This window comes from Microtus pennsylvanicus, chromosome 6, assembly GCF_037038515.1.
Source record: "Microtus pennsylvanicus isolate mMicPen1 chromosome 6, mMicPen1.hap1, whole genome shotgun sequence".
NCBI lineage: Eukaryota > Metazoa > Chordata > Mammalia > Rodentia > Cricetidae > Microtus > Microtus pennsylvanicus.
In genome coordinates this window covers 56,214,401-56,229,140 of record NC_134584.1, presented here as the reverse complement: position 1 = coordinate 56,229,140, position 14,740 = coordinate 56,214,401, and the positions used below count along the sequence as shown (strand labels likewise).

General features: G+C 41.4%; 1 protein-coding gene across 1 annotated transcript in view; it reads left to right on the top strand.

Moving 5' to 3' along the window:
- Ap3b1 (adaptor related protein complex 3 subunit beta 1) overlaps positions 1–14,740 on the top strand; it is a 201,235-nt gene that overhangs the window by 173,743 nt on the left and 12,752 nt on the right. Inside the window, exons 24-25 of the mRNA XM_075976295.1 lie at positions 2,028–2,112; positions 10,957–11,054. Of these exons, the coding sequence (XP_075832410.1) occupies positions 2,028–2,112; positions 10,957–11,054 (183 nt within the window). The remainder of the gene's footprint in view (positions 1–2,027; positions 2,113–10,956; positions 11,055–14,740) is intronic.

The following is a 14,740-nucleotide window of genomic DNA, read 5'->3' as shown; positions in this document are numbered from 1 at the left end:
ACTCTGTATTAAGAAAAAAAAAAGACAAAACAAAAATGTCGACTGCCTATGTAGATGAAGATAGTCTAGGAAATGTGTGTCTCATTTCTCAAAAGAAGTAGTATCCAACACTCTTAGTCATCAGGGAAATGCAAATTAAAACTGCTTTGACATTCCACCTCTCCTCAGTCAGAATGACTTCATCAGGACAATGTGGCAGGGCGCGGAGAGAGCACTGTGCACTGCTGGGGTGTGAGTGTGTGCAGCCGATGTGAAAGCCAGTGTGTCCTCAGAAAACACTACTGCAGGACTCTCCACCTGCTCATTGCAGAAGCGCTTACACATACATGGTTTCCTGCACTGTTCACAGTAGCCAAGAAGTAGAACGAGTCTAGATGCCTGTAAACAGAAATGAGGACATACATACAATGGAATTTTTCTTATCTGTAAGGAGAAATGGCAGAACATCTGTAGGAAAACAGATGAAACTAGAGATTATTACATTAAACAGAAGATTCATATCTCTGGTTTGTACTCATTTGGAGTGGTTGTGTGTGTAGGTGGGTAGATTATGACCGAAAGGGGACTGTGGGTGGAGAAGAAGAAGGGATCTCTTAAGAGATGTCTTGGACCTCACAGATGGACTCTAATCCAATCAAACTGTTGTTCTTATGAGAGGAGGAAGTTTCGATAGACCCCAGACCCATCTTAGCACCCAGAGAAAGCCATGAAGAGACAGCCATCTACAAACAAAGGAACATGATATAGGAAGGAAGCAACACCACCTACACCTTTATCTCAGAAATGCAGCCTTCAAAATCATAAGAAAATAATGCTTTGTTTCTTAAAAAGAAAAAGAGAAATATCTTGGTTACTTTTCTATCACTGTGCCAAGCACCATGACCAAAGCACCTTTAAAGCAAAACTTTTAATTTGGGGCTAACAGTTCAGAGCAGAGTAGAATCCATGGTTGTCACAGCAGGGAACATGGTAGCAGACAGGCGAGCAGTGGTGCTGAGAGCTAGCATCTTATCCCCAAGTTGGGGGCAGAGGAAGAGAGTACGAACTAGGAATGGTATGGACATACTTTCTTCAATGAGCCCACACCTCCTAATCCTTCTCAAACAATTCCTCCAACAGGGAACCAGATATTCAAATATATGAGTCTGTGGGACCATTCTAATTTAAACTACAGTAGGAAAAGGCAAGGGAATTTAATAGAATTTAATATGCAGTAGAATTTATGTGACATGAAAACAGGAGGCAGGACTGTTTAAAGAATTGAAGAAAAAGGCAATGAGAAATGGATGAACCAATATGTTGACGTGAATGCATGAAAAATATGGTAACCCCCAACACTGATATAGCTACTTAAACAATGGACTTTAAAAATAAGGAAAAAGATTCTCAAACAAATAGGTATAGTGTGTTCTTTGGAGAATGCTCAGAGTTAACTTGGAAGAATGTAACTTCAGCGACATGAGTTTATAGTTTCCTTTAATATTCTTAGTTGAAATTCTCTTACGAGCCATCACTAAATTTTATCTATCTATCTATCTATCTATCTATCTATCTATCTATCTATCTATCTATCTATCTATCTATCTATTTATTTTCAAGACAGGGTTTTCCTGTAGTTTTGGAGCCTGTCCTGGAACTAGCTCTATAGACCCAGCTGGCCTCAAACTCGCAGAGATCTGCCTGTCTCTGCCTCCCAAGTGCTGGAATTAAAGGCCTGTGCCACTACTGGCGGCATTTATTTATTTATTTATCTATTTATCTATTTATTTATTTATTTGGTTTTTGAGACAGGATTTCCTTGTGTAGCTCTGGCTGTCCTGGAACTCACTTTGTAGACGAGGCTGGCTTTGAACTCACATAGGTCCACCTGCCTCTGCTTCCCAAGTGCTGGGATTAAAGGTGTGCACCACCATCACCTGGCTACATCTGTACTTTTTTTAACCAAAGATGGCATGAACATGTAGTGTTTTCTTTAACTCTTTTTCACATCCTCCATGTTTTCATATCAAAATTTCCCTCTTTCCTAGACTCTCTGGAGCCTGAGAGGTCTGTCACTGTCTCAGTGGGTATTGACTTCTGTGATTCGACACAGACTGCCTGTTTCCAGCTGTGGTAAGTTCAGTTGTTCTTCTGTTTTTATACTGCCTGGAAGACACAACATTTAAGCAACTGTGTTTTTTTGTTTGACAGTGCCTTGGAATGTTGCTGATGCGTGTGTACTGTTTGGTACTGTTCTTAGTTGGTCTTACACACCTGCCTTTACTGCCTGCCATATGCAGCTGTAATCCATGGTTTGTTGGTTAAAGGACAAGGCTATTGCTAATTTCTTTCTTATTTTAATACTATAGTCTTAGAAAATTCAGAGAAATAAGCAGTTTAATAATATTACTGAATAACCCAGAGAAGGTTCTTTTTGAGGCAAGATGTCAGTTTGAGATACAGCGAGTTTCTTGAGGAGAATATTGATTCTAGACCCATACGCTTTCCTCCTTTTACAAACTGAGTACATTTACAGAGTTGGTTCAGATGTCATACCAAATGTTGCCGCAGTCTTTCAGTTTGAGGCTTTACTGCTTTCATGTGGCGTGTTTATGCTGATGAGCTCCAGAACAAAGCTGGTGCAACTTAGTTACCCTTGAGTTCCTTCTTAGGTTTTTCTGATTCAGAGCGTGACTTGGTTTTTAGTGGAAGTTACTTGTTTTTCTTTAAAAATTGAAATATTTTATGTTTCTGAATTTTAGCTAGCTTAGGATAGAATTTGTTATGATTTCAATTTTACAAGTAAGGACAGAAACCTTTAAAGTAAATGTGTAGATTAAATGTAGCAAACCTTTCTTTGTCATTTTCCCAGGAACTCTGGCCCTGAGCCGGCAGTGATGAATATGAACAGTGCGGTGTGCACATTGATTTTATGCAGATCATCACCTTTATGTTTTGGGAGGTCTGCTTTATTAGTGATATATAGAAACTGATTACTTTTCTCAACATTGCCTAGTAATTGTTTATTATTTTTCTATTAGACAAATAACACAGATCAATATTACTGAACACAGGCTATGAGTAACACCACTCTAAATAGATTTGCTTCCAACACCAGAGGTATATTCATTTTAATGATCTCAACAATGTGAACCCAATGACAAAACTTGTACATCAAATTAGACCAAAATTAAAACCTAAAATACTCCTTTATCTTACCAATTTATAATCAGATGTGCTCTTATTTTTCCATTTTTTCTTAATTACAAAGACTTCTTTTATAGTGTTTTGGACCACATTTGTATTTTGTCTTCTACAGTTAGCCAAGACCTTTTAGGAAGAAATACACACTGTAGTGTTGATTTTTATCCTATATTAAGTAGTATTCTTTCAATGTCTCTTAAATTAGTTTTAGAAAAATGACAAATGTATCTCACATAACAATTAACTATCTGTTATAAACACATTAATATATTTTCTGCAGTGAAGGTGCAAATTACTAAGTTATTTTATATTTCATCTTTCACAAAAGCATGCAAAATCAAAAATTATTTTCTGTATGTTTCAAAAAGAGCACTTTGTCTTACATCAAGTGTAATTGATCCTGAAGCAGTGTAATCACAATTACTCACTTTCTTAATTGGCCTGCCCAAAATCAGAAAATGGAAACCGATCGGCAGTGTTTCAATCAATAGCTTCATAGTAGTGCTAGTGGGGGTAGGGAGATGTGGTAATGGGTAGATCAATCGGTCTTCGGTGCCAGTCCCTGACTGTGCCTTTTGCATAGTAAGTGGCACCTTTTGCTGTAGTCGCCTTGGTAGTTCTCAGTAGAAAGAAGGAGAAGAGTAAGTGTGTCTGGTATTAAGGTTTTTGTTTTTTGCCTGAAATACATTATATAAATCAATATGTCAGATTGCGGTAATAAGAGCATGTTTGATAACAAGCCTTTGGAAATGCCGAGAATGTGGACTGAAGCCTTCAGGTCTCTTTCTGTCATGAGAGGGATGAGGACGGGTAAAGTGGTGCTGCTCTACTCTAGATTAACTCTGTCTCGTTACAGTGAGGTAGATGATGGGGTGCGACAGAAAGTAATATGCATACTTAGTCTTATGTATTTTATAGCAACTCCCATTTACTTTGTATTTCCAATCATTACCAAAATAAATTCTTGATTAAAATATATGTCAATTGATCTATCAAATGAATAGTGCATAAACAAGTCCCCATCCTGGAGGTGAGTGGGTAGGACTGTATCAAAGATGTGGGTTAAGTTACCTACAAGACAGCGCTTCACCACTGTTTTTGTCCAAAATCCACTAAAAAGAAAAATCCATTCTTTAAAGGGTAAGTGTATAAAGAGAGACAGAGACAGAGGGAGAAAGGAGACAGAGAGAGAATGCCATTTGCTGACCGATCAGAAATTGTGAAGATTATTGGGCATTAGGAAACAAATAGGAGCAGCTGAGTACTCAGTGACCAGACACTCCTGTGAGAGGCAAATCTGGGGAAAGCAAGCACACAGTGGTGTGTGAGAAGGGAAGTTAGCAAGCTCCAGGAAGCCCCTGGGAGTTAAAGAGCTTCTAATTCCAGCCTCGGCCCCTCTGGTGCAGACATTGGCTGAGGCCTAAGGCACCATTGCAGGAACAGTGAGGCAGACTGGAAGGACTGTATGCTTGTGAGGGCCACAGGAGCGCAGGGCTCAGTTGTTTTCAGGGAAGCAGAATGATAAGGGATGGAATGAAGTGCTGTGGTGTCCTAGACGGGAAAGCAGCCTCAGTATGTGCTGCCCTCCGGCCTCCTCGGTTTATGTCGCTGCTCCGTGTCTCACTTCATGAACCCCACATCCCAGTCTCTACCATGATAGTAATTGCTAGCGTTTGTTAAGTACTTAGAATATGCTCACTGCTGCTCCAGACACTTACAGGTGTCCATTTGTTTAATTTCCACATTGGTCTTTAACTCATTATTGTCCCCATTGTACGACGGGGGGGGGGGGGGGGGGGGCACATTTTACATTTACTTGAGGCATTGGAGAAAGATGTCTTAGCTAATGTATAGTAGAACTAGCTGTATTCTGTTACAAAAACAACTGCACAGTCAGGGATGACCAAGCTTTGGAGAGAGCTGAAAACTGCAATGTAAAAGAGAAGGCTGAAGATGGACACAAAGCCCGGAGGGACTGTGAAGGGAGCAGATACGCAGTAGACTGGACACAGCTGATTACAGATTGGTGCTCTGGAAGACGGGGCCAGGAACTAACTGGAATAGGGAACAGAAACACGGGACAGGAGACTAGGAAATAAAGGAGACATAGAAGAAGAGGAAAAGAAATAACTTATAGAAAAGCAGTTTCCAAAACAAAAGAAACAAATATCAAATTGAAAGTCTTACCAAAGGACAAACAAGATGAGAGTGGAAGATTCAGAAAGACCACATCCTGCTGAAAACTCCAGCATTATCCGAATAGCTTCTGCAGTTAAAACGAAGACAACAGCAACAACAAAACCCAGCTTCCCTAAAAAAGAACAATGCAAACTGGGCGTGGTGGCGTACTCCTTTAATCCCAGCACTTGGGAAGCAGAGGCAGGCAGAGCTCTGTTTGAGGCCGGCCTGCTGTACATAGTGAGTTCCAGATAGCCACGGTAGTCACACAGAGGAACCCTGTCTCAAAAAAAGAAAAAAGGGAGAGAAAAACAATGCAAAAGTAGTGAGATTTCTCTCAGAACTCAGGCTTTAAAATATAAGACTTTTGATACACATTCTCTTCAGACAAGCAGGGATTCTGTTTGCTACTTACAGATTCTTTGTGAAAGAGTCACTCGAAGGCCGGGCAGTGGTGGCGCACGCCTTTAATCCCAGCACTCGGGAGGCAGAGGCAGGCGGATCTCTGTGAATGTGAGACCAGCCTGGTCTACAAGAGTTAGTTCCAGGACAGGCTCCCAAAGCTACAGGGAAACCCTGTCTCGAAAACCAAAAAAAAAAAAAAAAAAAAAAAAGTCACTCGAAGAAATTTATCCTTTAAAATGATACAGAAAAAGACAGAAGAGAGGGGGAAGCAAAGAGTAGAGAGTTTCACAGTGTTGGTGTGTGTAAATAAGTATTGATATAATATCAAAAATAGTGTAATCATCAACCAAACCCAGAATCTCCACATGGACCAGTGTACGAAGGAGTGAATACCTCGTCCTTCTTGTCGTGTGTTTAAATTGATTGATGGCAAACAACAATTTAAATAGCGTTTAAAATAGTAAATATTGTCACTAAGATCATGGATAACCCCAAGGAAGGGAGGAAACAAAGGAGTTGTTAAAACTTGGGTCTTTTTAAATTGAACTGGGAATAAGTGTGCTAGATAGGAAACTGAATAATACAGCTGGAGGGGAAGGGAGGGCATACCTACCTGTGTGCGCCTCTTCCTGAGGAGACATGAGCAAATACCTCTTCACCTGGCTAGAGTACTAACAGCTAACAGCAGGCCAAGGGAATGATTGCCACCTGTGTTATTGGGGAGCCAGCATGTTTTCTGGGGTCACTTACAGAATCACAGTTGAGGGGGTCACTGACTACAGGCGCTTGGGTGATGCAAGATCAGCTGTATCGCTAAGAAGCCTAAAAGTCCTCCCGCCGCATTGCTGGAGCTCCTGCTCAACTTGTGGGGAGCTCTTCCCCCAGCAGGTGGCTGCTTGTAGAACTTTAGGGCGGAGCCCTGTGACTCTTGTAACTTTCTGAACCCCTTAAGTTTCTTTAGCTTCCTAAGCCTTGGAATTTTGTTAGCTCCCTAAGACGTACGAGCTTCTCCTCCCTCAGGAGTAGTTCCAGTGTAGCCCTCACCCACTAGCTTTCCCAAGTCACGTCACCTTTATTAAACAGCTAAAGCCTAAAATTCCCTACCAGAGAGAGGATGGCATAGAAACTAAAGGAAAGAATGGCATGTATGTTCATATGGTCGGTGTACTAGAGAGAATAAAAGTGGTTGTGGAATGTATTGTTAAAAAAAAACTGAGCTGGTGTTACTGAAGAAAAAGGAGACCAAGATTGGAAAGAGAAAGTAAAAGAAGAGATTTTCAGGAATTTAAAATAATACATTGTATACTTTTCTAGTGTATTGGGATGTTTAGATGAAGTTAATTCTTTTATAGAAAAATATGAATGAGAATAAAAAGACTAACTGTATTAGAACGTCACAGAAAGCAGCCCTATGATAGAAAGTTTCCTAGAACAAATCACCTGAGCCCTTCCCCATGGCTGTGTCCCTGATTCTCAGACCCCAAAGGATAACCCACAAGTAGCACATTGCTTGGGTGGTGAATTGGCTGATATCTGATCCATGCACATTATCCATGCCCATGAGAGTACCAGAGCCATCCTCTCTGAGTCAGAAAGGGTGAGCGATATGCTTTCAAAGGTGCTTCTTGTTCTGATGGAAGTTGTAGCAGGTATAAGAAAGACCCCAAAAGCAGAATATTCCTAGGATTATTAGCTCCCAATATCTTGAAATCAAAAGAAAAACCATTTAATGAGTTTCTAAAGGTGTTATAGATTTCTGGGCTACAGAGTGTAACTTTTCTGAAAGCCTTAAAAGAATATGCAGAGTATTTTAAGATAGGAGAAAGACAGACGTTCTCACACAGATTCTTTACGTTCAGCATAGCAGCTGAATATAAAACTTTCCAAGGAATTCAGCATATTTCTGAAGTTAAACTGGAAAGCAAGATGTAAGGTCAAAATATTTTTTTAAATGAAGAGAAGTCTTTTTGTAAATGTTGGAGTATTATTAAGGCCACAAAAACATTTTCATTGGCATTATGGACACATCTCTCTAATGAGTTAGCCATCCTTTCCATTGGGCTGGATGTTTTTCTCTGTGTTCTCAGGCTAGTCCTTCATCTAGTGCTTAGAGTCATCAGTAAGACCTTGCTCTAGCCAGGCTTTGGGGGTGCACACCTTTAATCCCAGCACTTGGGAGGCAGAGGCAGGTAGATCTCTGGGTTCGAGGTAAATCTGGTCTACATAGTAAGTTCCATGACAGCCAGAATTACACAGAGAAACCCTGTGTTGAAAAACCCAAAAAGGAAGAAGAAGAAAAAAAGATGATGCTCTAGGCAGGAGCCCCTGTCTGCCTTTCACGGCTCCTTTCATCTCCTGCTCAGGAAGCTCCATGCTTTCCATGCTTCTCTGGTCACTCTCTACTGTTTTTTGCACCTCGCTGCCCTGTGTTCCCCTCCTATCTGACCATCTTGCTGACATGAGCATTAGCCTCCCTGTGGATCTGGCTTCCCTTTGGAGCCACCCTTCCCTCTGTCTCCACTAGTCCCTTTCCCCTGTTGTCCACAGGCTTGCACCACACCCTTCTCGGGGTGTCCTCTTTCTCCTTGTCACCTTCTTTTCTTGCCCCTTCTAATTTGCATTTTTAATTGTCTCCTGGACACCTCAGAGTATGAGATAATTAAAGCCAAGTTATTTTGTGTGGAATCCAGATTCCTCTTCAATGTGCTGTCATTCACTCAGTTGTTCTCAGTGTAAAGTTCAAAGACTCTGTCCATCCGTCACTCAGTCTGTCTCTTCTAATTCCCCATTGTAAATGCTTCCCAACTCAGAGAAGTGGGCTTTGAGGCCGAGACACTTGGCTGTGTGTCCCTTGGCCATGTTGATTAAATTCTTTTTGGGGTTTTTGGTTTTGGATGTTACCGGCACTCAAGCCCAAGGCCTTTATCATGCCAGCAAGCACTCTATCCCTGAGCCTCTCCGATGTTCTTCCTGTGTCATAGGCTCATTGTTCAGATTTAATGAGTAAAATACACAGTAAATGCCAAGAGCACCTGCCGCCTCCACCAGACTTCAGCGATCTCCCCAGCTGGTGCTCGCTCCTCCCCAGTTTCTAGGTTACAGAAGGGATCAGTGCTTAAGGTCCCCAATGGTTTGTCATTGCTTAAAGAAACATTGAAACTGGACTAGAGAGATGGCGTAGTGGTTAAGAGCACTTGCTGTTTCTTCCAGAGGACCTCCGTTCCATTCCCAGCACCCACATCAGGTGGCTCCAGGGGACCTGATGCTGTTGTCTGGCCTCTTGGGTACATGCTTACACAGACAGAAATAGAAAGGAATCTTTAAAAATTAAACCTGGGAAGTGTTTTGTGTTGGTTCTGTGAATAGAGTACTTGGCCATGCGTGTGTCCGCACACTTCAGTGGAGAGGCCAGACGACACCCGTGAGCTGCGGCTCTCCATAGAAAAGTGGCGTGAGTGGGCGTACTGTCTAGAAAGCCCTCTGCTCTGTGCCATCGGCCTTGTCCATGCTCACCATTCCCGAAACACAAGCCTAGGTGCAAGGTTTTCTCTCCTCCCTCCACTCCTGCTGAACATACCAGCTGGGGTGTACCTTTTCCACACAGCCTAGCACACATCTGGACATTCTGAACACAGGAAGTTTTGCTCCATCCCCCCGGACTTGGGTTAGGGTCCAGTGTCGCAGTAGATAAGATCACAGCTTTGTTTAGGAAATGTTGGCTTAATACATAAACAGGCCTTACTGGTCTGCCTTGAACAGTTCATTTGTGGGAAAACTTAAGGTAGCTTACATGAATAGATTGTCTGAGAGTGGGGAAGCAGTTAGTAAGCTTAGTGGTGGAGCACTGTCTAGTATGTTTCAGGCTCTAGGTTTGGCCCCTAGCACCAGGAAGAAAAAATCAGTAGTAACATAAATGTAAGTGGATTTCATGTCTCTTCTTCTGTTTTTCCTTTCTCACCCTAACTTCATCTAATAACATATTGTATCTAGAGCAGCCACCTCCTAGTCACCTTCCCTTGCCCATTGCAATTCAGTCCCTCAGGAAGCTTTTGCTTCCCTGCCTCAGAAGAAGGAACAGATTTGGTTGGCTCGTTTGCCCATCACTTCATCATCACGTTCCCTCTTCAACTGGAATATAAAAGTGGTACCTGGAGATTCAGCAGCCATCTGGCAACCATGAGGAAAGCCAGCATCCTATGGGTGGTGGAGTGGAAAGCTAGAGAAATCTGGGTCCTTGGGGGTTTCTTTAGCCACTTAATGAGCTTGTGACTGTAACTCCAAGACTTGTATTCTAGACAATAAACACCTGCTTCACAAGAAACTCTTTGCTGGATTTCCTGCTTATCTGCAGCCAAACGCACTCTTAATCGGCAGCTCTCATCAGCTAACCCAACTGCCTAACTTGGACACCTCTAAAGCGAGTCTAGTGAAACAATTACACTCTGTGTTGTTTTCTATCTAACACTAGAAACACAGTGACTTTCTTAAATTTGTCACATCCTGTCAATTGAAACAACTTTCATGTCAGTGAATGACACAATTAGAATATAATGATTTTAGTTAAAAGGGAAGTTTGGAGCTGGCAAGCGGACTCAGTTGCTGAAGGAGTAAGACAGGTGACCTGAGTCGGATCTCTGCTAGGCACATAAAAGTGGAGACAGAGCCAATTCCTTACAGTTGTCCTGTGACGGGCGCACTTTGGCATGCATGTATATGCATGTGCACACATGCACGCACACACACACACAACTTAAACACACTAGATAAATAAAGAAGCAAATGTTCACTGTTTATTTTATTGCAGGTAAAGAATAAATAACAAAAGCCAGCTATGGTGGCATATACTTGTAATTCCTATACTTGGGAGGTAGAAGTAGGAACATGAGGAGTTGAAGGCCAGTCTGGCCTGCAAAAGACCCTATCTCAAAAAAACCCAAACAACAGAATGAAGACTAAAGCGCTGAGGGGCTGGGGGTGTAGCTCATTTAATAGTGTACTTTGCATACAGGAATCCTTGGGCTGTCCTCAGTACTGCATAAACCGAGCGTGGTGGCACAAGCTATAACCAGCTCCTGGAGGTGGAAGTTGAAGGGTCAAAAGTTCAGGTTTAACTGTTTCTGTTAAACTGTGCAGTGGTTCAATGTATGATTTTTTTAAGCATTTGGTCATCTTTGAATTTTTTTTCCTTAGCACCAAGGATGATTGCTTCAATGTCAACATTCAGCCTCCTGTTGGGGAACTGCTTTTACCTGTGGCCATGTCAGAGAAAGACTTTAAGAAGGAGCGAGGTGAGAGGTGACTGCAGTTTGCTAGAAAGTTCTGCACTAAACAGTAGGTGCCTGTGCCTCCAACAGGCCCTGGGGTTTCCATGCATGCCCAGCCAGCAACAGGCAGCACACAGTCTTCCCATTGGCTCTAATGTACTCAGACTTTAGAAGTGCGTGTTTCTGTATATTCCTGGCAGGGCTGAAAATCAGTGAATATGTCTTTAAAATAATAGACTGATCCTTAGTCAATTGTTCAATTCTAAGAGTTGTTTTTTAGCCTCATGCTGTTCTTGTGTGTTTTAACTTCCAGGAACTAGAGACTCACTCATGTTCTTTCTACCACTGCAAACCTCAGGTCTGCGTATGTTTGTAGGTTGTTACAAAGTTGTCTTTCCGTGTCCTAGTGTGCTTTTATATACACAGTAACACTACCCTCCAGAACCAAGTCCTAATTATACTATTGAAAATCTCTATTTTCTTTTGACTGAATTTTATTAAAGAAATACTTTGACTAAATTAGGTGTGAAAGATTTTTAAATATACACCAAAGAAAATATTGTAGCAGACTGTAGGTATTCATATTGTACTTGTCCAGAGTCAAGCATGCTTTCTAATAAAAATGAGGGTCTCTTTCTGTATGGATACAGGGGAAACACTGATTTTAGATACTTAGTACAGCATTTCCTTAAATGCTGTCATCAGCGGTGTGTAAAAGTTTCTGTGAGCCTAAAGAATTTCCTCTGGAGGGTGTAATCAGAGATCCTTTTATCTGGAGGCCATTCAGTCCTAGCCATCAGTCTTCCAGGAAGTACTGCGCACACAAGACCCCAGCCGAGGAGAGCTCATGCTTCCTGGCTTCCTGGCTTATTTCACTCCAGTCCTGGCTGGCTGTGGGTTCAGAGACACCTGTTACAGAAGTGCCCCACCACGGAAACCTCAGATGACACTGTCAATATAGAATCTTTTCCCATTCAGACCTTGTCACGTGGTTTTTTAAAAAGGGATAACTAAATCCAACTTTGCATTTGTCTTCTTAAAAGTTGAGTATTACTGTAGAAGAAATTACCTCTGTGGCTTTCTTTTTCCAATGACAAATGAATTGATTCTCATGTTTGCTGTTCTGCCCTTTGCTGGCTAAAGCCTGCCTCTGCCTTACATCTGCTCAGCAAAACCAGGTGAGTGGCGCACCAGGGAGGAAGGTGCCCATTGTAGGGGATAGCCTGCCTGCCTGCCTTCGGGACGCAGCTCGTCTGCGTCTGCACTGCAGATCACTGCATGCCCTTGCTCTCTCTCGGCTTTTGTTTAGAATACTTGCGATTTCAATCAGATGTTTTGTACTCTGCTGTGACTGAGGGATTTTTCGCTGACTAACCATACAGAACCGCAAGTGCACGAGAGAGGTGCACATGGAGACTAGCCGCCGTCCTCTGTGGGCTTGTTGCCAAAATTCCTTTTTCTTCTGCCATTTTACTCCTAGGGTTGTTGATTATTTGTCTGAATAAATCTGGCAGCTGTTTGCTATGTTTAATAGAGCAGAAAGGCTACTCTGAATAAAGCTATTTGAAAATGTGTTTATATGAAGTATTTGTAAATCCTCGAAGTCTCTTGGCGTTTCTGTATCATTCGCTCTGTCTTCCTGAATTCACCCTTTGATGTGGGACTTGATGCTGGCAGATTCACCACAGGCTTTTTCAGTACCATCTCTTTAGTTTCGGGTTTCGGCGGGTTTGCTAATAAAGGTCTCAGTCCACAACTTTACACATGGATTAGTGAACCTGCTCCAGGAAAGGGGCTAAGCGTTCACAGAAGACCCCTTAAGATGGCTCACCAGAGGGAAACCCTAACCCAAAATGAAAATCACTTGTTTATATTTTGTCAGTATAAAGTGCTAAAAGGTAAGATGGAAGTAAATTGAGGAAACGTGCGTACGTTTTGTTACATCCTAGTTTTAAAACCTGTTTTTACCTTGGTGAGTGCACTTACATAATTAGTATCTCATTTACGGGACCTATTTTAAGATTTAAAAAGCACATTAAGTGTATTCATTGGGATTTAATTTAAAAACAATAAGGAAGGAAAGGAGGGGTATGGTTTTATTTTATTCCAAAGATATACAAAACTGAAAGTATGCACAATATTAGAAGCGGTCTCAGCAGACATGCTGCATTCATATTCCTTAAAGCCAAAGCTTTGTTCAGCGCACCACCTGCCCATCATCTTCTCAGTTGCTGAACTCGTGTGGTCAGAACAACGGGTGTGGGCCAGGGTCTCAGTCAGACTGTGCTGGCCTGTCCTGTATGTTGAAAGTGTTATAGTATTCATATTATTGAGCCTTCGACGGACGTGTGATTTATTTGTTACGAGTTTGGGGCATTGGAGATAGTTAATGAGCTGTGTGTGAGAGCCTTTCAATACTAGGAAGTATACTTAAAAAATGGGTTCTGTTTCTTTAGTTTTCCTTTCAAAGACTCAGGCCAGTGATCTATTCCAGGCTGCCTGCTCTGCATCATTCTCTTCCTGTCGTTTAAATTGCAAATCTAAAATTTAGAAAAATCTTTTCAAATAAGATTTCATTGCATTCCTTGATTTTCATTTTAGCTATTAATTTCATCCGATAAGCCTAGCCTAAATTAAATCTTGTCTTATATCTGGAACAAAATGTTGTTAAGTTCCAATGAAGCCCAGCCCTTCCCTCTGAGAACTTAAGTATTTCCCTGAGCCTTTGCTTTTATACATGTATGGGCAAACATTACTGATCACCATGGCATATTTTTCTTTCTTGTTAATTTGTGAATACCAGATACATTTTCATTAAGCAAAATCTCTGGTTTAAGAAAGAAATCTAGAATGCTTGCTTAATTTTATTGTGATTTATGCATCCATGTTATGGGCTCCCAGCTCGCAAGATGCTAATTCCTTAAATGGTCAGACATTTGCTATTTTCTGGCCCTTAACTACCACAAGCAATCATATTTGATGCCCCTTAATTAGAGCACCTTTCTTTCCCCTTCCAGGTTCCTTTCCACCTCAGCAATCGAGACAATACATTTGCTTACCGTGCTGCTCTCCTAAGTGTTCTTTTGCATGTAAATTAATCTTGATTCAGTTTACACTGTCATGCTGAGTGGTACAAATTGCCTATAACAATAAAACAGCATGAGTTAAAAATAAAAGGGGGTGGGAAGGCAGATTGAATGTGTGCTTTACTCGATAGGATGTTACTTTGCTTTATGCCAATACATTAGCTGACGATAATGAATCTTCTGTTCTGAAAAGCATGGTTTAGTTGATTTTTTTAATTTTACTTCAATGGAGCAGTACCTTGTCTTTTATAGAACAAGTTAGACAAACCATTAATGACAAGAGTGTTAAGGTTAAATATGAAGCAATGCATTCACTTCTCTGAGTGCTATCCATCTTTCCATTTACAGGAGCTTGACAAAAGTACTGGCTTTGTACAGCATTTCCTTTAATTACATGCTGCGGGAAACAGGCTTTTAACATAAACATAGTTGCATTCATTTATTTAGCGGTTGCTCTTCAATAGAGCTTAATGGAGACGGTTTAAATCCTAAATGAGTGCACACATCTCTCGGCAGTCTTATGTCAGCCTCTGCGCTTCACTTAAAAGCACAGTTTGGCCGCTTGTGTAGTTGTTAAAGCTTCTGCCTAATGTTAAAGTTAAACGGCCTAAGACAGAACGTAGT